This window comes from Papio anubis, chromosome 20, assembly GCF_008728515.1.
Source record: "Papio anubis isolate 15944 chromosome 20, Panubis1.0, whole genome shotgun sequence".
Classification (NCBI taxonomy): domain Eukaryota; kingdom Metazoa; phylum Chordata; class Mammalia; order Primates; family Cercopithecidae; genus Papio; species Papio anubis.
Window position 1 is genome coordinate 14919740 of NC_044995.1, and position 20488 is coordinate 14940227.

Below are 20488 nucleotides of genomic sequence, written 5' to 3' on the forward strand. Positions count from 1 at the left end.
GGATCGGAAGTTAATCATGAAAAGTTCCCACTGTGTTGTAGGCAGAGACGATGGCTTGAGTCTCAGAGGTAGGGACATTCACTGTGAAGCTGCAGCAGACTCAGCCTCTCCAAGGTCATACTTTGGCTACAGAAATCAGCCCTGCCAGGGGTGTCAACAACCCTTGCCAACAACCCTAACATTTAGTCATGTGCACAGAGCTCACAACAAACACATTATAAAAGAATCAGGTTCTCCCTCATTGCGTCTTTCTCAGGCAGAACAGACGGGGCGGCTTTTCCCGGTAGTTTCTTCTTCCCATCTGTGTGCTCCCTGCAGCAGTGTTTGCAGATGACCCTTCCAGGGTCACTATCCATGGTGCTGATGTCCATGAACTATTGAAGGGCTGGTGAGTTGTGATCTTCCAGTCACATCTCTTTTATTGTTTGTTTTTCTTTTCTTTTCTTTTCTTTTTTCTTTTCTTTTTTTTTTTTTTTTTCTGAGATGGAGTCTCACTCTGTCAACCAGGTTGAAGTGTAGTGGCATGATTTTGGCTCACTGCAACCTCCACCTCCCGGGTTCAAGTGATTCTCCTGCCTCAGCCTCCCGAGTAGCTGGGATTACAGGCATGTGCCACCACGCCTGGCTAATTTTTGTATTTTTAGTAGAGCCAGAGTTTCGGCATGTTGGTCAGGCTGGTCTCAAACTCGTGACCTCAGGTGATCCACTCCCGTCAGCCTCCCAAAGTGCTGGGATTACAGGTGTGAGACATCACACCCGGCCACATCTCTCATTCTTAACAACTGAGCTTGTCACTGAGGAGAAGGTGGAGAGGTACTAGGGGCATGGAGAGCCCTCCGTCTCCCTCTCTCAGGACTTGGATGGTGCTGGGGATGTCACTACAAAAACTGACGCCACAGTCAGGATAACCCTATCCAGGTGCCCATGTGTAGTTTGTAGTGAACAATCATGATAAAATGGCCTTGAGAGGAGTGATGGATAGAACAAGCACCTCGCAAAGATGCACACATCCTCATCCCAAGATGTGTGAATACGGCACATGGTAAAAGACACTTAGCAGATAAATGAAGGATAATGACATGGGGAGATTATTGCGGCTTATCCAGGTGGGTCCAAAATAACCACAGGTCCCTTCCTTATGAGAGAGGGAGGCAGGGAAGTCAGTGAGGATGGAGGCACAGCACAGAGAGGTTTCAAGATGCTGTACTTCTTGCTTTGAAGATGGAGGAAGGGGCCAAAGTTAAGGATGCAGGCAGCCTCTAGTAATTGGAAGAGGTGAGGGAGCAGACTTTTCCCTGGAGCTGCCAGGAAGAACACAGCCAAGTGGACACATTGTTGTTGTTTTATGCCACTAAGTTTAGCAATGGAGTTGTCATCTCTGTTGCCCAGGCCGGCATGCAGTGGTGTGATCAGAACTCACTGCAGCCTCAACCTCCTGGGCTCAAGCGATCCTCCCGCTTCAGCCTCCTGAGTAGTTGGGACCAAGGCACACACCAACATGCCTGGCCTGTGGGAATTTGTCACAGCATCAACAGGAAACTGACCCAAGAGATGTCACCTTGTCTCATCTGACGATGTGTGCAGGCGGGCTAAGGAGTCATTTAGAGCTAAATCCTGATGTAAATTTACAGGTTGTTTTTCCTTTTCCCATCTCATGGCAAACAACCCTGGGCAGTGGCAGAACATCCTCAGGAACCATGGCTCTGTGCTTTAGTGCAGGGACCAGCCTGATTGTGGGAAGGTGGCATCTGGTCTGAGTGAACCTCCATGAGATCATTACACTCCCCGGGGCCCTCAGGAAGGACAGAGAACCTCTGGCCCAGGTATGTGGTGGAGCTGCAGGTGAGGCCTGAGTGGAGGGCCCTGCAGGCCAAGGAGAAGAGGAGACAGGTGGTCCCATTGCCACGGGAGACTGCGTGAGCTTTAGGTGAGACAGCCCTGTGTCTCTGACCTGGAAGCCCCTGTGTGGAGAGGAGGATTGTTCAGTGAGATCCATGCCAGGGGGTAAAGTGGGAACCGATGGGAAATGATGGGCTAGAGTCCCAGGTAGTGTCTGGGAGGATCTTACTCCAGGACTAAATTCTGGGTCTGTCCTCCCCTTGATTACTCTGACAGCCCCTCTGTGTATCCCCTAAAATGAGTAAAGATGTCCTGAGCGCTGGCCTTTTGGACAGAGAGTAAACCCAGTGGCCAGGGCTAGGCACTGTAGGTCCCTGGGGCAGTGTGAGGACAGCCGAGAGCTCGGCTGGCTGGGCAGTGCTCCTGTGAATCCCGCTCTTTCCTGTGTAGGGTCCCCCCATTCTGACTCCCAACCCCCTATTTCTGCCTCCTAGGGAAAGAGAGACTGGGGTTGAAATAAGTTGGAAATGACATTTTCCCTGTGTGACCAGGAGAGAATAGATATGGAGTTTCAGGTGAATTTTTGCAAAGTTCCCATGAGCAGAAAAAGAGCCAATGAGAGGAAGGGTCTTGTTTATTGAGATCCTTTCCAGGTGACCCCGGGTGACATTCACTTTCTCTGCAAGCCTCTGCTTCCTGTGGTGATGGGAGGCCTTTGTCCTGGCCCACCCAGAGCCCAGGGCAGCCTGTCGGGGTCCTCGGATATTCAACAGGGACCCTCCATCCCTCCCTGTCCCCAGGCCCCAGTGTCTTTTCAGGACTCAGAGCTGGTTCTCTGGCTCAGGCTCCATGTCCTTCCCCATCCCCAGGGCTGGGGAGTCGGGATGCTCCATCAACCCACAGGAGCAGCTCCTAAAGGAACCTAAGAAGCCACATCTCCTTTGCGGTCCATCTGGCAGTAAACGTTTGTGTCATGTTTTAGCATTTCCTGCAAAAACAGAGAAGAGGCCTAAACCCCTGTAGTCTTCTCAGAACAGGGTCTGGTGTCTCCCAGGCTCTGGGCCCAGCCAGGGCTGCTCTGGGGCTGAACCTGGCTGTGCTCAGGGGTTCCTGCTCTCAGGCCCCTCCCTCTTCTGCTCACCACCCAGTGTTCTTATTTTCACAGTAGTTTCCTGGATCTCAGAGCTCAGCTGGTGCCAGTCGGGACAGATCCTGGGTCCCCTGGGGCCTGTGGGACCAGAACATCCGTGGCCCACACTCACCTCATAGATGGGAGCGGCTGTCCTGGGGCCGGGTCGGGGGGCCTGGGCAGCGGAGAGGGAGGACATCTGTGGACAGGGATGGAGGGTCATGGAGGCCAAGCCTGCAAGTTTCCTGTCTCTGATTGACCAGGATTTACTTCCCTGTGTCTATTTCTGGTCATTTCCCCTCAGGAGTGACCAGCTCTGCCCCTGAGCTCAGCCTCCCAGTGTGGACACAGCACCCTGACCCTTTTCCTGGCTGGGCCCACCCCGCACCCTTGTTAATGTGGGCCCCTGACTGACGGTCCCAGTGTCCACTCTGCACCTGCCAGACTCCAGGGGTCTCCTCAGGCGATGGAAGGTCCCAGGGAGGGGTCAGCACAGGGCGTGGGTGGTCCCGGCCCTATAGGGAGGCCGAGCTCCTGGGCAGGGCAGGGCTAGCCTTGTCCTGTGTGTTCTGGGGAAGGTGGGTCTGTGCTGTGCTCGGGGGCTGATGGTCCCTCTGCCCAGAGCCTGCACAGCTGGGACCCCAGTAGAAAGGGGCTGGGAGGGGACAGGCTTACCAAGAAGGCAGAGCTGTGGGAGGGACCACGGCCTGGAAACAGAGACAGGAGTGAGCAGCAGGGTGGGAGGAGAGCCTTTCCCCCTCTCCAGGAAGGCGTGGGGTGTCCTCAGCTCTAAGATACCTGAGCAGCTGAGGTTGGGGAGGTGACCCCTGACCCAGAGCCCACAGGTCAGGGCTGACCCGGCCAGTTGGGGCCCCCTGTTTGATGTTTTATGAGATCCTCTTTGCAGCCCCCGGGAAAGGATCAGAGCCTCCCTGGGAGTGACTGGCAGGAGCGGACACTGTGGGGTTGGCCTAGGGGTTCCCAGCCACACCTGGGCTGAGAGGACACTCACCAGGGGCAAGGACTTGGGGCTGCTGCTCCTTGAGGTCATGCTGGATGCTGGTTCTAGGAAAGGTCAGGGTCCTTTGGGAGGGTACCGGGTTAAAAGCCACAATTTTGGAGTTAGAACAGGGGACAAGAAGGGAACCCCATTTTCAAGGACGGGCATGGAGACCTCCTGTCTCCCTCAGGTTTGTGTTAGGGGGAGCCCAGCAGAGGGTAGCTGAGGAGAGGCTTTAGGAAGCCACATCTGTCCTGAGCAGAGGGGAAGGACCCTCAGGCAGATGCTGGGCCAGGAGAACATTGACCCAGGGACCCAGGAAAGGGACTGAGGACCCAAGGAAGGAACCAGACCATGAGGGTTGGCCTGAGAGGAAGGGTCAAGGCCCCAGAGGGAAAACAGGGCCACTTGTGCAGGACACGGAGGGGACTGCAAGTGTCTTGGATTCTCCTGGAACTGAGTGTCCTGAGTGGTGATGCTGAAATGGGACAGTGTCCTTGGCCTCTCTCTCAACCGCTTGGCAAGAGACACAAAGGACACTCCAGGACATGCTGGTGTGAGGCCCAGGTTCTCCCATCTCACACCTCAGGGCCTATGGTTACTACATCAGCCATGGGGGGCACTGACCCCACCCAGCCTGTCCAGGCTGGTCCACTCCCCATTGTGTGACGATGCCCAGGATCTGGAACCAGGAAATCCCCATCACTGTGTGGGTGGATTCAATGAACAGCGGGAGGTACCAATTACAGACCCCCCCTTCCTCCCTCCCTCCTTCTCTCCCTCCCTCCAGGCAGCTGTGGCTTTGCTGTGTGAGGGAACTAGGGCCACACTCAGGGGTGGGGCCTTAACTAGGCCAAATTCACAGAGGAGGAAGCTGTCGAGGCAGCAACCTAGGGTCAGGAGCTGACGAGGGGGGAGCTGTGGAATAACAGGGAAGGATCCCTGGGGACTTGGGAGGCCATGGAGAGCCTGGTCGTGAATACAGGACAAGATCTCCTTTCTCCTGGCCTAGAGTCAGCCTAGGGGGTGGGAGGAGGATGGGAAAAAGCTATGGTACCTTCTAGTTTTGGCAAGGAGCAGGAAACACACCAAGGCGGCCACCAGCGCCACTCCGACCAGGACCCCGGTCACCATGCCGGCGACGGCCCCCACAGGAAGGCCTGGGGCATTTTCTTCTGCAGAAAGAAGAAGGCAAAGTCTATCCCAGAGGAAACCACAGGGGCCTTGCGGGGAAGGTGTGCGGTCAGGGGAGAAGGAGAAGCCACGGGGCCTGAGTGCGGTCTGTTGTGTTGTCCTCATCGCGGATTCCCTTGCTTTCCACAGTGGCACAATTTTCAGCGGGCTTCCCACACTGGGCAGCACCAACTCATACATTCTCCCAGATGTGCTTGCACCTCACCCTGCTCCTGTGCCTTTTAGTCCTTCCTTCTTCTCGCATCATGCCTCTTCCCTCTGTTTTTCCTTTTCCATCCCGTAACACTCACAAAGGGCAGGCCCTCTCCATCAACTCAATGCTGATGAGTGGGGATGATGTTCATTGACTGTTTTTGGGGGAATTCCATGTACCAGGCACAGTGGGTACCAATGTACCTACAGCTCATCTCATCTTCCCATCACCTTGAGGGAGAGGAGCATCACCCCCAGCTGCAGAGTTAGCATCTGAGACTTATAGCACCTCAGTAAGTCAAGGAAGGTCACAGAACTTGTAAGTGATACAACAAAATTTGTACAGCATTCCAGGCTGGCCCCAAGGTCAGCTGTGAGAAATCAGAACAACAAGGGGAGAAGGGGTCCTGCAGAGATGGAGTGAGAGGGCTCAGGGTAGAGTTTGGAATTTGCTTGTGTCCAAGACATGGGCTGGGAAATAAGCTTCTAGGCTCTTTCAGAAAACTGACTGCCTCTACCAAGGGCCTAGGGCCTGTGCTCCAGGGATCCACTTACCAGAGACTGTGATTGTCTTGACTATGATTGTACTGAGGCCAGTGGCTGAGTTATGGGCGAGGCAAGCATAGGATCCACTATTATCCACTGTGATGTTGGCGATAAGGAGATTTTGTGTGTGTTGCTGGAGCATTCCACTGACAAACCAGGAATACTGTGTGGGTGGGTTAGAGGCCACGTGGCAGGAGAGGTTGAGATTTGCCCCTGGGTGATAATAGGAGTCTGGGGGGGAAATGGTGGGAATGCCTGGTCCATCTGGAGCAAAGAGAATAAAGCCATAGATGATATCATCAGAGGGAAGGGGAAGCTGCTGGTCTGTGGAAGAGCCACAGTCTCCCTCTAAGCCAAGTCACAACCTTGAAGTCCTAATGAAACCCACTCTATCCACTGAATCTGGGTCTGAGACATTCACCTGTTTCTCCCATCACAGGCTGTGGACCCTGAGCCTCCCAGGACAGGAGCAGCCCCTCCTCTCCTATTCTTGGTCAAGGCTGGGTCTGCCCAGGTTTGCTCGGGACAGAAAGTCATGGCCAACCTGGGTGAGAGTCTGAGTCCTTGGAGCTGAGAGGGACTGAGAGGCCCGGCCTCTGGCTGTGTGGATTTGGGCTGGTGGCCCGGGCCACAGAGGAACAGAAGATGCTCACAGAGGACATCCAGGGTGACTGGGTCACTGAAGTTCACACTCGCTGGGTTCTGTATTTCACACTCATAGGGTCCTGTGTCATTCCTTGTGACACTGAGTAGAGTGAGGGTCCTGTTGCCATTGGAGAGCTGCAGCCTGGGACTGACCGGGAGGCTCTGACCATTTACCCACCACAGGTAGGTTGGGTCCTGAGCCTCAGATCCACAGGTGAAGGCCACAGCATCCTTGTCCTCCATGGGGTTGGAGTTGTTGCTGGTGATGGAGGGCTTGGGCAACTCCGCTGTGCAGATAACAGAGAGAACATTGCCCTGTGTGGCACCTGTGATTCCTCCACAGGCATATTTTAATCAGAATCAACATCTCCTATTCTTTGGCCAACCCCACTCCTTAAAAGACCAAGACAGGGCTGGGTCGGTGGCTCACATCTGTAATCCCAGGACTTTGGGAGGCTGAGGCGGGTGGATCACGAGGTCATGAGATCGAGACCATCCTGGCCAACATGCTGAAATCCCATCTTTCCTAAAAATACAAAAAATTAGCCAGGCGTGGTGGCGGGTGCCTGTAGTCCCAGCTACTTGGGAGGCTGAGGCAGGAGAACGGCATGAACCCAGGAGGCAGAGCTTGCAGTGAGATGCGATTGCATCACTGCACTCCAGCCTGGGCGACAAAGCGAGACTCCATCTCTCAAAACAAACAAAACAAAGAAACAACAACAAAAAAGACCAAGACAGACATGTGTGTCACAGACAGATGCATGACCGTCTGAGGGCTCAGAGCCTGTGAGGCTGCCTGCCCGTGAAAGAAGCAGAGACTTTCCCAATTGTGAATTGAGCAGCAGCGTTGGGTGGACAGACAAGGACCAGGAGTCACATCCCCTGGCACCTCTCCTGTTCCTTCCCTGATGGCTGACTGCCTGGCTGACCTTGGGGTCCTCACCTGGAACATGCAGGTGCTGAGGTCTCAGAATTACAAGGTGAGGTTGTTCCTTCCAGGTGTGTCATGGTGACTGATATGATACAGTGAGTAAATAAAAGTTATAGTAGAAGGCTGGGCACAGTGGCTCACGCCTGTAATCCCAGCACTTTGGGAGGGTGAGGTGGGCACATCACCTGAGGTCAGGAGTTCGAGACCAGCCTGGCCAACATGGTGAAACCCCGTCTCTACTAAAAATACAAAAATTGCCTGGGTGTGGTGGCACGCCTATAATCCCAGCTACTTAAGAGGCTAGGGAGAATTGCTTGAACCTGGGAGGCGGAGGTTGCAGTGAGCCTAGATCACACCATTGTGCTCCAGCCTGGGTGACAAGAGTAAAACTCTATCTCAAAAAAAAAGAAAAAAATAAAAGAGCAGAATGGTGATTTCCAAGGGCTGGGCGGAAGATGTTGTTCCTTGGGTGTGCAGTTTACTGGTTATATGAATATGGAAGTTCTAGAGATCTGCTGTACACCTTGGTGTCTATAGTTAATAGAGTTTGGGGGGCCGGGCGCGGTGGCTCAAGCCTGTAATCCCAGCACTTTGGGAGGCCGAGGCAGATTGGATCCGAGGTCAGGAGATTGAGACCATCCTGGCTAACACAGTGAAACCCCGTCTCTACTAAAAAAAAAAAAATACAAAACTAGCCGGACGTGTGGCCGGGCGCCTGTAGTCCCAGCTACTCGGGAGGCTGAGGCAGAAGAATAAGTGAACCGGGAGAAGTGGGAGCTTGCAGTGAGCGAGATCACGGCCACTGCACTCCAGCCTGAGCGACAAGCCGAGACTCCTTCTCAAAAAAAAAATAGAGGGATTTGGGTATCTCTTATGCATAAGAGCAAAAGTGTTTTGGATTTCTGATTATTTTTTATTTTGGAATATTTGTATTACAAGTATCGGTTTATCATCCCAAATCTGAAAATCCAAAATTTCAAAATGCTCCAGTGAGCACTTCCTTTGAACATCATGCCAGTGGTCAAAAAGTTTTGGATATTGGAGCATTTTGCATTTTGGATTTTTGGATTTGAGATTCCTCATCTGTAATAGTCCATTTTGCCCTTAAAAATTTGTCAGGAGTTTAAACAAAGGAGTTATGTTCTTACTGTAGTGAAAAAAAAGAAATTTTGGGGAAACATTAAACTTTTTTCTATCAGTGGAAGTTATTATTAATGGTCTAAAGATCTAAGGCAATTGCTGGCTGTAGTATTTCTCTTCATAACACAATAAGGTTTTGGTCTGCTAAACGCTGAAGACCAGCATAATCATGTTAAGCTCAAAGAAAGATGCTGACTTTGGTTTGAAATCAGTGACTCTCTGGGTAGAGAGAGAATTGTGAGTCCTGTTAGGAAGACAGAACTGGTCAGAGAGAAAGTCTGAGATGTCTCAATAATACATAGAGAAGAATAATCCCAAATTAGGAGGTGTGATGTGTGTTATGTCAGTAAATTTAGAAAGAGCACTTATCTCAGTTTCCTGTGCAGAGTTAAGCAAAATAGGAAAGGGCCCAAAACAGTCATATGAAACGCCTTCCTCCTTTTCTCTAGACCCCAGGAAACACAACTAGAGTTTGATTAAATTATCTCGAATTGGGCAGAGTCTGAGATGCCAGTGGCTTGTGCATCTCCCCACCTGAAGACCCCATCTTATGATAATGACATCATCACGAGGGACACAGGTGTGTGTGGAACAGGCAGTGAGTCCATCAGACAGCACAGGGCTGGCCAGCTCCACCTGGTCCCAGGAACCACCAGTATCCCATTACATGTATGTTACAGCCTTTGTAGTTGTCCCACAGCTACAAAATATAAAATATGCCATTGTCAATACAAAATATTGAATGTGAAGTTGAATATGCTGTTCCACTTTTTTTCCGCACTCTTTTTTTTTTGGAGACAGAGTTTTGCTCTTGCTGCGTAGGCTGGAGTGAAATCGCACGATCTTGGCTCACTGCAACCTCTATCTCCTGGTTTCAAGCGATTCTCCTGCCTCAGCCTCCTGAGTAGCTGGGATTACATGCGCCTGCCATCATGCCCGGCTAATTTTTTGTATTTTTTGTAGAGACGGGATATCATCATGTTGGCCAGGCTGGTCTCAAACTTCCGACCTCAGGTGATCCACCCACCTCAGCCTCCCAAAGTGCAGGGATTACAGGCATGAGCCACTACGCCCGGCCTTTTACCACTCTTTTAAAACTTTGCTGTTTCAGGCTGGGCGTGCTGGCTCGTGCCTGTAACCCCAGCACTTTGGGAGGCCAAGGTGAGTGGATCATGAGGTTAGGAGATCGAGACCATCCTGGCTAACACGGTGAAACTTTGAAGCAAGGATGATTATAGTCCCTCCCTAAAACTAACTCCCTCTTTGTCAGGGATTGCCTTTGTAAAACTAATGAAACATTACGAGATTAGCATTATGGGAGGGGCCCGAATTGTGCTAAACTGTAGGCATAGTTTCTGCAGTCCCTGACTTCTCAGGACGCATGTGTCCAGAAGTCACAAGATTTGTGACTTCCCTAATTGTTCCCATAGATAACATCACTATTGTAGAACCTGAGATTGGTCTTTTGAGATGTTTCTCAGGCTTTTGCATTCTGGCAACCGACTGACTCCACCTGGACCAAGACCCATGATTCAGTGGTCTTGTGGTCCCCACTTAGAGATGATTTCAGCACACCAGGATCAGTTGCCACATCCCTATGATTTTATCCCCAACCAATCAGCATTCCCCATTCCCTAGTCCCCTGCCATCAGACTATCCATGAAAAACTCTAACCTCAAGCCTCCAGGGAGGCTGTTTTAAGTAATAAAAAAACTCCTGTCTTGCTGTTCGGCTCACTTAGCATTAATTAAACTCTATCTTGACTGCAATATCGTGGTCTTGGTGAATTGGTTTTGTCTGTGCAGTGGCAGGAAGAACCTGCTGGGCAATTACAAGAGTAGGTGGAGGAATCACTCGTCCCTGTCCTGTGGCCTGTTCCACGTGTTGGCCTCATGGAGGGAAAGAGCCCTGGGTGGGGACACAGTGGAAGCTCGTTCTCCTTGTGACCTGGGGACACTGGCTCATGATGAAGCCTGGCAGGGGCTCTGATCCAGCTGATTTCTGTGCCTTTTTTTTTTTTTTAATTGTCCCGGAGTTGGGCCAGGCCACAGTGTGAGTGGGAAGGGAACAGAACAGCCAGTCTTGTTAGAGGGAGTTACTGGGGAATACCTAATGGTGGAGGAAGCTGTGCAGGGCAGGGGTATCCTCACTGTTGTGAAGGGGGATGAAGATAAGGGACAAGGGGGAACAGAGATAGTCAGAGATTACATGGCAGTGAGCTGTGGGGACTACAGTGACCTCATGGACTCCAGGGGCCAGGAGACCCCTGGTTACTCTGGAACCAGGACCAGGGAGACCTGAAAACCTTCCCACAGATGAGCTGTGCCAGAGTGCCATGAGATGTGGTTCTTGGGGTAGCTTTAGGGGCAGGGGTTAAAGGAATGCAACAAGGATCCTGGCCCCTGGAGGGACAGGAAACAGGTGTGGCCAGAACCTTCTAGGATTCTGCATCCAAGATCCGGTCTCTGAAGAGTTTATGAATTATTCATCATTCATTCCTTCCCTCCTTCATCAGAGAACTACTGAGTGTGTGTCTCTCACTGGGCCCTGCGCTGGTGCAGGGTGTGAGTGGGGAGTGAAAGCAAGGTTGTTTCTTTATCCTCTCGTAGGGGTGACACTGACACACCAGGAAACACAGGATTTCGGGTCGAGTGAGGGCAGTGGTGCGCATCTGAGAGGGAGGCCCGGACATTCCTGGCACTGACTCTGTTGACACAAGGGATTTAGTTTCAGGTTAGGCTAATGTGTTAGGCTACTTTTCGTTACTATAAGGAAATGTCCGAGGCTGGGTAATTTATAAGGAAAAGAGATTTAATTGGGGCAGGGATCTGCAGGGTGTACAGGCATGGCACCAGCATCTGCTTGGCTTCTGGTGAGGCCCAGCAAGCTTACAATCATGCTGGAAGGAGGAGGGTGAGCAGGTGGTGTCATGTGGCAAAAGCAGGAGCAAGAGAGAGTGTGGAGGTGCCACACACTTTTAAAGAACCAGATCTGTGAACTCAGAGTGAGAACTGACTCGTCACCAAGGGGATGGTGAGAAACAGCCCCCATGATCTGAGCGCCTCCCACCAGGCCTCACCTCCAACATTGGGGATCACATTTCAACATGAGACTTGGAGGAGATAAACATCTTCACCTCCAACATTGGGGATCACATTTCAACATGAGATTTGGAGAAGATAAACATCCTCACCTCCAATGTTGGGGATCACATTTCAATGTGAGATTTGGAGGGGATAAACATCCAAACTATATCAGGAAAAACTGATTAATTTTCCACTTGCCCCTCACTCTCCAGACCAAAATCTCCCCTTCTGAGTTGTGGATGCCCAAGAAAAAAGAAAGAGGACTTACGACAGGTCTCAGGTCTGCAGATGTCTAATGATAGCCCCAGCCATCCCCTGGTGGAGAATAGGCAGCTGTAGCTGCAGAGAGACCTCGTATGACTCTAATCTGACACCTATGACTTGTGTGACCCTAGTCGGTGGCTGTGTCTCCCTGTTCCTCAATTTTTTTTCAATAAGTAGGATAAATGCTATTTGACTGTGAGGTTGTTTGTGAATTAATCTCAAAATATTTAGAATTACTTGACCTCAGCTGTGTATAGAGGAGCTGCCCAAATGAACAGCATCTGTGCTTATTTGCCTCCAAAAGAGAGGTCCCTGGGCCTGATCCCTTGTGGAAAAGGAGCCGCCGGGAGCATCTTCTCTCTTCTTTTTCTCCCCCTGGGGATATTGAACTTCCCATGGAGTCATCTAAGTTCCCCTGGGCAGTGGGCTCATGCCCTAGTCATCTTGTCCATCTGTTCACTCCATGCTGAGTCTAAGGTGAAGGATGAGGCCCTGTCCTTGCCCAGAAGAGATTCTTGGGGCTGGACCCTGGCTGGTGACCAACTCCAGGAGCCACAACCCTCAGACAGCTGCTAAAATCTTGCTCCCAGTCAGCCCTGCCCAGGAGGTCTCACCCAGCCCTGGCACAGGATCCCTAGGGTCCCCAGGGTCACCTGGAGTCAGGAATCTGGGACAGGGATTTGCACAGGGGCTCAGCTCTGGGAAGAGCTGAGCTTCTCTGTGACTATCCTAGGGGGCCCCGTAGGCCAGGCCCTGACCCAGTTCTCCAGGGTCTTTCCTAGGGTCAGGTCCATGGAGAGGGCACGGGGTGCTTGGCTGACACTGACCTCCCCCTGCTGAGTGCCCCCATCAGACTGTCCTTCTTCTGCCCTGAGTGTCTGCAGGGTCTGGATGCAGGAAAAGAATTCTGATCTGTGGAAGTTTATCTCCCCTGTGTGTGTCCTGCACTAAATGCCCAAACCCCAACACAGGATGTAATGCAGAGGGGACACAGGCACAACCCAGGCCTGACAATCCCGTATGTGGGAAGTAGAACTGACCCCAACACCCAGAGGTCATGGGGAATCACTCACGGTATACCCAGAACCGGCCAGTTGCTTCTTCAGTCACAAGATCTCCCTTTATGACTTGTAGGGTGTAGGATCCTGTGTCATTCTGGGTGACGTTCTGGATCAGCAGGGATGCATTGGAGTATATTATCTCTCGACCGCTGTGTGCGGGCCCTGGGGTAGTTTGTTGAGTTCCTATTACATATGCTACAATTAGACGTTTGGCATCCACTCTTTCTCCTTTGTGCCAGTTGTAGCCAATAAGATTCTGGGGCAGATTGTGGGCAAGTAGAAGAACCTCCTTCCCCTCTGCGACATTGAACGGCCTGGATTCAATAGTGAGCTGGGCAGTGGTGGGCGGGTTCCAGAAGGTTAGAAGTGAGGCTAGGAGGGAGAAAGCCTCGGTCAGTATTAGGACCTACGTATTGGGGTGGAAAGATGGGGCCCTGGGTCCTGAGAGAGTCTCTTCACCCCTCAGCCTTGGAGAGTGTGTGTGTGTCCACTTGGTCAAGGTCGGTAGTGTGACCTTTCTTCCTTCAGCACCTCTGACCTTGGCATTTTCCTGTTTGGAATCCCCTTCCCCAGGGGTCTGCATGGCTCCCTCCCCACTGGCCTCAGGTCCTGCTCACATCAGGGCATCTTAGGGAGACCCCTCCCCTGACACCTCCTCTAGAGACCCTGGGTCTTCCCTTTCTGACCTTTTTCTGCTCTGTTCCCTCCGGGGCTCTTGTCAACACCTGACCTCACATTCTAGATCTCTTTGGGTGTCTGTCTTCATCCTCGCGAGAGTGTGAGCTCTTTGAACACAGAGACTTGTCTGATATTTGTTGTATGCCAGTGCCTAAAATTTGATTGCAAATACTCGTGGGTGAGTTAATGAGTGGTGGTTATTTTGCAACTTGTGGTTGGTGGTTGAGGGCAGGTTTTAGTGCCCTGGTTATATTTTTATTTAAAGTGTCACCCTGATTAATTCTTATTCTTTTTTTTTTTTTTTTTTTTTGAGACGGAGTCTCGCTCTGTCGCCCAGGCTGGAGGGCAGTGGCCGGATCTCAGCTCACTGCAAGCTCCGCCTCCCGGGTTGACGCCATTCTCCTGCCTCAGCCTCCCGAGTAACTGGGACTACAGGCGCCCGCCACATCGCCTGGCTAGTTTTTTTGTATTTTTTTAGTAGAGACGGGGTTTCACCGTGTTAGCCAGGATGGTCTCGATCTCCTGACCTCGTGATCCACCCGTCTCGGCCTCCCAAAGTGCTGGGATTACAGGCTTGAGCCACCGCGTCCGGCGATTAATTCTTATTCTTATCATTTTCTACTTGTAGTGACCAGTAATGATTAACTTGGAAAACATGATGAACTGATTTTCCTCCGTCTTATCAATCCCAGTTCAATGTGATTGTCTTGTTGTGACCCGTGTCCCTCTCTGATGTTCTCTCCCCTGAGGCTCCAGCAGAAGCCCTCTGTCCCCTTTCAGAGCCTCGTCCTCCCCAGGAGACTCCAGCCATTCTCTGTGATCCCTCCTCCTGCCCACTCCCAGGAATCCTCCACTCACCTGCGAGCAGAAGCCCCTGCCAGGGGATGCATTCTCTGTGGGGAGGAGCCAAGGGGGACCCCATGGTCTTTGCTGCCTGCTCTTTCCTCCTCTGTGGAAAAGAGCCTGGGCTCCAGGAATGCTCCGTCAGGGCTGCTGTGACTGTAGGCTCTGCTTTCCTTCCTCTTTCTGTGCTGAGCTTCCTCCCAGGGCAGGAGCACTTTCCAGGGTCATGGGTGAAGCTCTGCCTCGGTCACTTCTCTGTCCCCTCCCGTCTCAGTTTTGCCTCCTTTTCTGTTCTTCCTTTTTCCCTTCTGTCTACATTTGAGTTCCCCAGACCAGGCTCTGAGAAGCAAGGCTTATTTGGACCCCTGTCTCATAACAGGACGATCCTCCCTCCCCAGCGTGGACCTCTACTATGCCTTGACTGTGGGTCTGTCAGCACCATGGAGAGTCCCTGGGGGTCCCTGAACGTGGTGTTATTTTCTCAGTGACAGAGAAACCCCTTTGTGTGTGCAGGGTCTTCTCACATGTCTGGGAAGATTGGATTTACTCCCAGCAAGGAGGTCACAGAGACGTCCGGGGTCCTAGAAATGGACACATCTAGGGCTAAAGTCCGAGTCTAAGATTCTGAGTTGTTCTTTCTGCAGAGCTATGTGACTCTAATTTCTTTGGAGTAACCGAGAATGAAGCTGCACGGTGCTGTAGCTTTATGTCATCCACACACCAGACATTTCTAGGCTGACTTTATGATTTTCTCTCCAGCTTGTACCACCTTTATTAATATATATTTCATCATTTTTTCTAAATACATTTAGTTTACAAAACCTCCTGTCCTAGTAGGGATCGGTGACTCAGATCTGTGATCGCAGCTACTCAAGAGGCTAAGGTGGGAGGATGGCTTGAGGCCAGGAGTTGGAGACAAAACATCCTTGTCTTATGCAATATTGTCCATGAAGTTACAGATTTGATCTGTGCTTAATTTTTTTCTCAACGTGTATTAAAATAAGCACATAAGTATTAAAGGTTTTAAAAAGCTTACTTACATTTCGCCTAAAATCAGTTTTTGGAGATGCTGACACAGTGGCATAAGCATGGACTTTATGTCCAGATGTACCTGGGGACAGCTAATGGTTCTGTCACTTAACTATGTCGACTTGGACAAGTCATTTGGCTTCTATGATCCTTGATTCCCTGATTTGTAAAAGGAGGATGGTAAAATCCTCCTTGCAGAGTTGTTGGGAATAAGTGAGCTGCTGTGGGAGCCCAGTGCCCAGGCGGATGTTGAGTACATGATGGTTATCATTGTGATTATTGCTGTGGAATTCTAGTTTTCAAAGAGAGTGTCTACGCTGGAATATTGGGCTTGTGGCTTTCTGCTGATGTGGATGTGTGAAAAAGCTACTTTTGCTTGTTAGGATTTGTGGTGCATCTGTCATTATTTTCATTTCCCAGTTCCGCTACCTATTTTCTCTGTGATGTTAGTCAAGTTGCCTAAGTTTTCTTTTGCCTCATTTACCTAATTTGTGAAATGTGGGTAACAATACACTAGTGTGTGTGTGTTATTTCCCAGCTCTGACCACTAGAGGGCATAGAAGCACCGGCACCTACTAGCAATGGGCATATAGGTGCCTATGGTCTGTAAACATCATTCTCCCATGAAAGGAACCAGGGTTCCCCAGAGAAATGGCCGATTCCAGGGCTAGGACAGGAAAGCACAAGAGGAGACTGGAGCATCTTGCGGGGCCTGAGAGTAAGGCACAGCTTGAAAAATGATGCGGATGTGTGGAAAATATCACAAATGCCAACTAGAAGAAGCTCCCAATGGCCAATTTGGGGACAATACAGCAATATAATCAATAATAATAGTAATGTAGTCCAACCAATAAATACTTGAGAGTCCATGCTGATATATATAAATAAGTGAATACATACATAAATGAGAAAGAAAAAATAGCTCTTTCTTACAGCAGCTTTCCAGTTAATCAATGTAGAAGCAATGATGGAAATAGAAAATCACTGTTTGGCTAACACCACAGTAAGAATTGTTTATCGGCTACAATTATCTCTGGATTTTAGAAATTAATTGGTAAAAGTATGCGGAGAACAAACAGGCTGTTTGTGTATTTCCAAAGTATCTGTCCACAAGATGCTTATTAATTACAATGAGATGAATAGTAACTTTACAGTAGAGAAACCTGGCAGACACCACCTGAACCAAGGGCTTAAAGTGAACCCCATCAGTAATGAGAGATACTGACATCCTGGGGCTCCGGCTGGGATGTCCTGAGAAAGACACATCACTTCTGTGCTAATCTTGCCCAAAATACACAACCTGAAACATCCCAAGGAGACATGAGACAAACACAAATTGAGGGGCATTCTACGAGACAGCGGACCAGACCTCCTTAAAAGCGTCAAGGTCCTGAGAGAGGGAAAGAGTGGGAACCTCCCCGAGGCTGGAGGGACCTGGGAGATGTGATAATGTTACTCAGTGTGGGATCCAGGGTTGGACTCTGGAGCAGAAAAAGGACAGGACTAGGAAGATTAGCAAAATTTTATTTTATTTTATTTATTTATTTTTTTGGAGACAGAGTCTCACTCTCACTACAACCCCTGCCTCCCGTGTTCAAGCAATTCTCCTGCCTCAGCCTCCTGAGTAGCTGGGATTACAGGTCCCCACCACCACGCCTGGCTAATTTTTGTATTTTTAGTAGAGATGGGGTTTCATCATGTTGGCCAGGCTGATCTCCAACTCCTGACCTCAGGTGATCTGCCTGCCTGGGCCTCCCAAAGTACTGGGATTACAGGCGTGAGCCACCATGCCCAGTCCAAAATTTTAATATTTCTCTTTCTCTCTCTCTCTCTATATATATATACACACACACACACACACACATATATGTATGTATAAATATGTGTGTGTGTGTTTTGCACGAGACAGGAGTCACCGGCACAGCCAAAGCCCAGGCTGGAGTGCAGTGGCGTGATCTCCGCTCACTGCAAGCTCCGCCTCCCGGGTTCATGCCATTCTCCTGCCTCAGTCTCCCGAGTAGCTGGGTCTACAGGTGCCATCACACGCCCAGATGATTTTGTATTTTTAGTAGAGACGGAGTTTCATCATGTTAGCCAGGATGGTCTCGATCTCCTCACCTTGTGATCCGCCTGCTTTAGCCTCCCAAAGTGCTAGATTAAAGGCATAAGCCACAGCGCCTGGCCCCATATTTCTGTATTTTTAAATTTATTGTGTCAATGCTAGTTGACTGATTTGTAATTATTGCATTAGAGTTCAGGTTATTTGAAAAAGCTGGATGAAGGATATACTGAAACTCTGACTGTTTTTACAGTATTTTTGAACATCTGAAAAATGAAAACTAAAAAATGTAAAATGCATGAGATTTTTGTGAGGATAAGATGAGATAAATGTGAAGTGCTTAGAACAATGCCTGAGACACAAGAGTTCTTAAAACATATCAGCTATTATTATAAGTAATAATTTTATGATTAACAAGTAATATTATAAGTAATGAGTCATCTATTATAAATCATATAAAATACGATTTATTTCATAATATCCTCATAAATTTTCTATACCTTTGAAAGCATATTGAGCATGCATGTCATGAAAAGATAAAATAGGATTCGATTTTATTTTCAGAATTATTGTCGGGGATGAGGAAGGAGCTATTATTTCCTCCAGCCACTGAGTAGCTCAGACTCAGGCCTGCATTGCAAACTTTGCTTGGCTGGGAAACAAAGCTTGAGCCTGGCCGCCGCCCACCGACATGGTTTGTGATGGTGCCCCCTGGCGGCACAGTGAGCTTTCCCCAGTTCCTCTCCCTGGTGCTTTAGGAGCGACTTAGAAATTCTACACAGTTTATTTATTAAACCCTTTCTAGGTCACGCTGCGGATCATTTAATCTTCACAACAAGTCGGTGTGAGAAGGGGCATTTATTCATCTTAAGACGATAAAACGGGATGAAAAAGTGAAGCGACTTGTCCAGGGTTGCAAAGGGAATGACAGGGCCAGGATTTGGATCTAGGTCCCCCTGACTTCCAGGCTGATTGTAAATGTTCAGGTGAGTCTGAATGTGTGGCCAGGTGGAGAACTGTTGGTATAGAGTAGTGGTTGTCGACAGAGGGTGGTTTCCCCACTCGCAGGGGACATTTGGCAATGTTTGGAGATATTTTTGGTTTTCATACCGGGGTGGGGACGGGAGAGAGGGAAGGCTGCTATTGGCATCTAGTGGAAAGAGGCCACGTGGATGCTGCTGAACATCTCACAATGCACAGAACAGCCCCTACCACAAGGAACTGTTCAGCCCCAATGTCAACAGAACTGCTATGAAGCCCTGGTCTGACTTAGAAACCTGAGGATGCATTCTTGCGGTTAGCTAATGTTTGCCAAGTGCTGAGTGGATAGCATGAGGGATGTGGAAACAGTGCACCAGTCTGTGCTGCCAAGGAGTGTGAAGTTTAGAAGGGCAGGGGGTGGAGGCAGGAGAGGCATATGAAAGCCTTCAATATAAGGCAGCAGACGATAAGTGCAACAAGACAGCGTCCAGTAGGGCTAAGCAGGCTCTCAGGACGGAGAGCGCTCATCTGGCTGTGGGAAGAACTGAGCCGTTGTCTGGCCTGTGGGAAGGTGGTTTTGAGCTGGGTGTGTGAGCAAAGTTGAGCTGATGGGAAAACACAAACCCCATTCAGGGAAGGGCAAACAGGCTAGTTTGAGTGGAGAGAGAGTAATTTTTAGTGAGTAGAAGGGCTTGCACTGGAAAAAGAGGTTGCAGTTAGAGCTTTGAGTTCAATCTGAGGACTCTAGCCTGGGTGTCTGTCAAAGTGATGGAAGAGTCTTCCCTTTTGGAAGAGTGGTCTGGGCCCTAGGGCTGTGGGGCTCAGCAGCTTCCAGAGTGCTCTTTCTACAAAGGAGGGAATATTGGAAATTGGGGTGGAGAAGGGTGAATGTCTCCTGATTTTAGGACCAAATTGATGCAGAGTATGTAAGAAAGCCATTTCACCTCAAAGTGGCCTTTGGGGAGATGGTGCTCCCAAGTGGAAATATACATGGAGCTCTCTCTCTCTCTCTCTTTGAGATGGAGTCTTGCTGTGTTGCCCAGGCTGAAGTACAGTGGCACGCGATCTTGGCTCACTGCAATCTCTGCCTCATGGGTTCAAGCTATTCTCCTGACTCAGCCTCCCACGTAACTGGGACTACAGGCATGCGCCACCATGCCTGGCTAATTTTTTTGTATTTTTAGTAGAGATGTGGTTTCACCACGTTAATCAGGTTGGTCCCGAATTCCTGACCTCAAACCGTCTGCCTGTCTTGGCCTCCCAAAGTGCTGGGATTACAGGTGTGAGCCTCTGCACCTGGCGGGCTGAGCTCTCTTTTAGGTGGTTTCTTTGCAAAGGTCTGGGCCACTTTGCTTGTAGTGAAAACTGGAGTAGATTCAAAACCTTTTACCAAAGGTCTGCTTCCCAAAGGGTGCGCTGTTGCAGAAGGGCTTGGTGTGGCTAAAGCTTTAAATATGGACACTATCTGGTGATAGGATTTTCTTCAGTTTATTACATTACCTTCAAATAGCATTAAAATGTGTGCGTGCTTGGTACACTCTAAAGAATTCAAGTGGGCTGGGCGCAGTGGCTCATGCCTGTAATCCCAGCTGGGAGGCCGAGGCAGGTGGATCACAAGGTCAGGAGTTTTAGACCAGCCAGACCAACATGATGAAACCCTGTGTCTACTAAAAATACAAAAATTAGCTGGGCATGGTGGCGCATACCTGTAATCCCAGCTACTCAGGAGGCTGAAGCAGGAGAATCACTTGAACTTGGGAGGCGGAGGTTGTGGTGAGCCGAGATTGCACCACTGTAATTTAGCCTGGGCGACAGAACGAGACTCTGTCTCAAAAATAAAAAATAAAAAAATAAAGAAGAATATAAGCAAA

The 20488-nt window shown here is 49.9% G+C and overlaps 1 protein-coding gene across 4 annotated transcripts; it reads right to left on the reverse strand.

Moving 5' to 3' along the window:
- Positions 1-653: 653 nt before the first annotated feature.
- CEACAM3 (CEA cell adhesion molecule 3) lies at positions 654-17101 on the reverse strand. 4 transcript variants are annotated; one of them, XM_009194576.4, is made up of 9 exons: positions 14564-17101; positions 13040-13210; positions 6554-6832; positions 5910-6164; positions 5026-5143; positions 3981-4051; positions 3644-3675; positions 3102-3167; positions 654-2827 (listed from the first exon to the last, which is right to left on the reverse strand). In XM_009194576.4, the coding sequence occupies exons 1-9, from the start codon at positions 14625-14627 to the stop codon at positions 2762-2764; spliced, it is 1122 nt and encodes a 373-aa protein (XP_009192840.2). In that variant the 5' UTR covers positions 14628-17101; the 3' UTR covers positions 654-2761. The 4 variants fall into 4 exon arrangements, with proteins under 4 accessions (XP_009192840.2, XP_009192839.2, XP_009192842.2 ...); XM_009194575.4 differs by having other exon boundaries at positions 13040-13399; positions 14564-17090; XM_009194578.4 differs by lacking the exons at positions 5910-6164; positions 6554-6832 and having other exon boundaries at positions 13040-13399; positions 14564-17074.
- Between the last annotated feature and the right edge of the window lie 3387 nt (positions 17102-20488).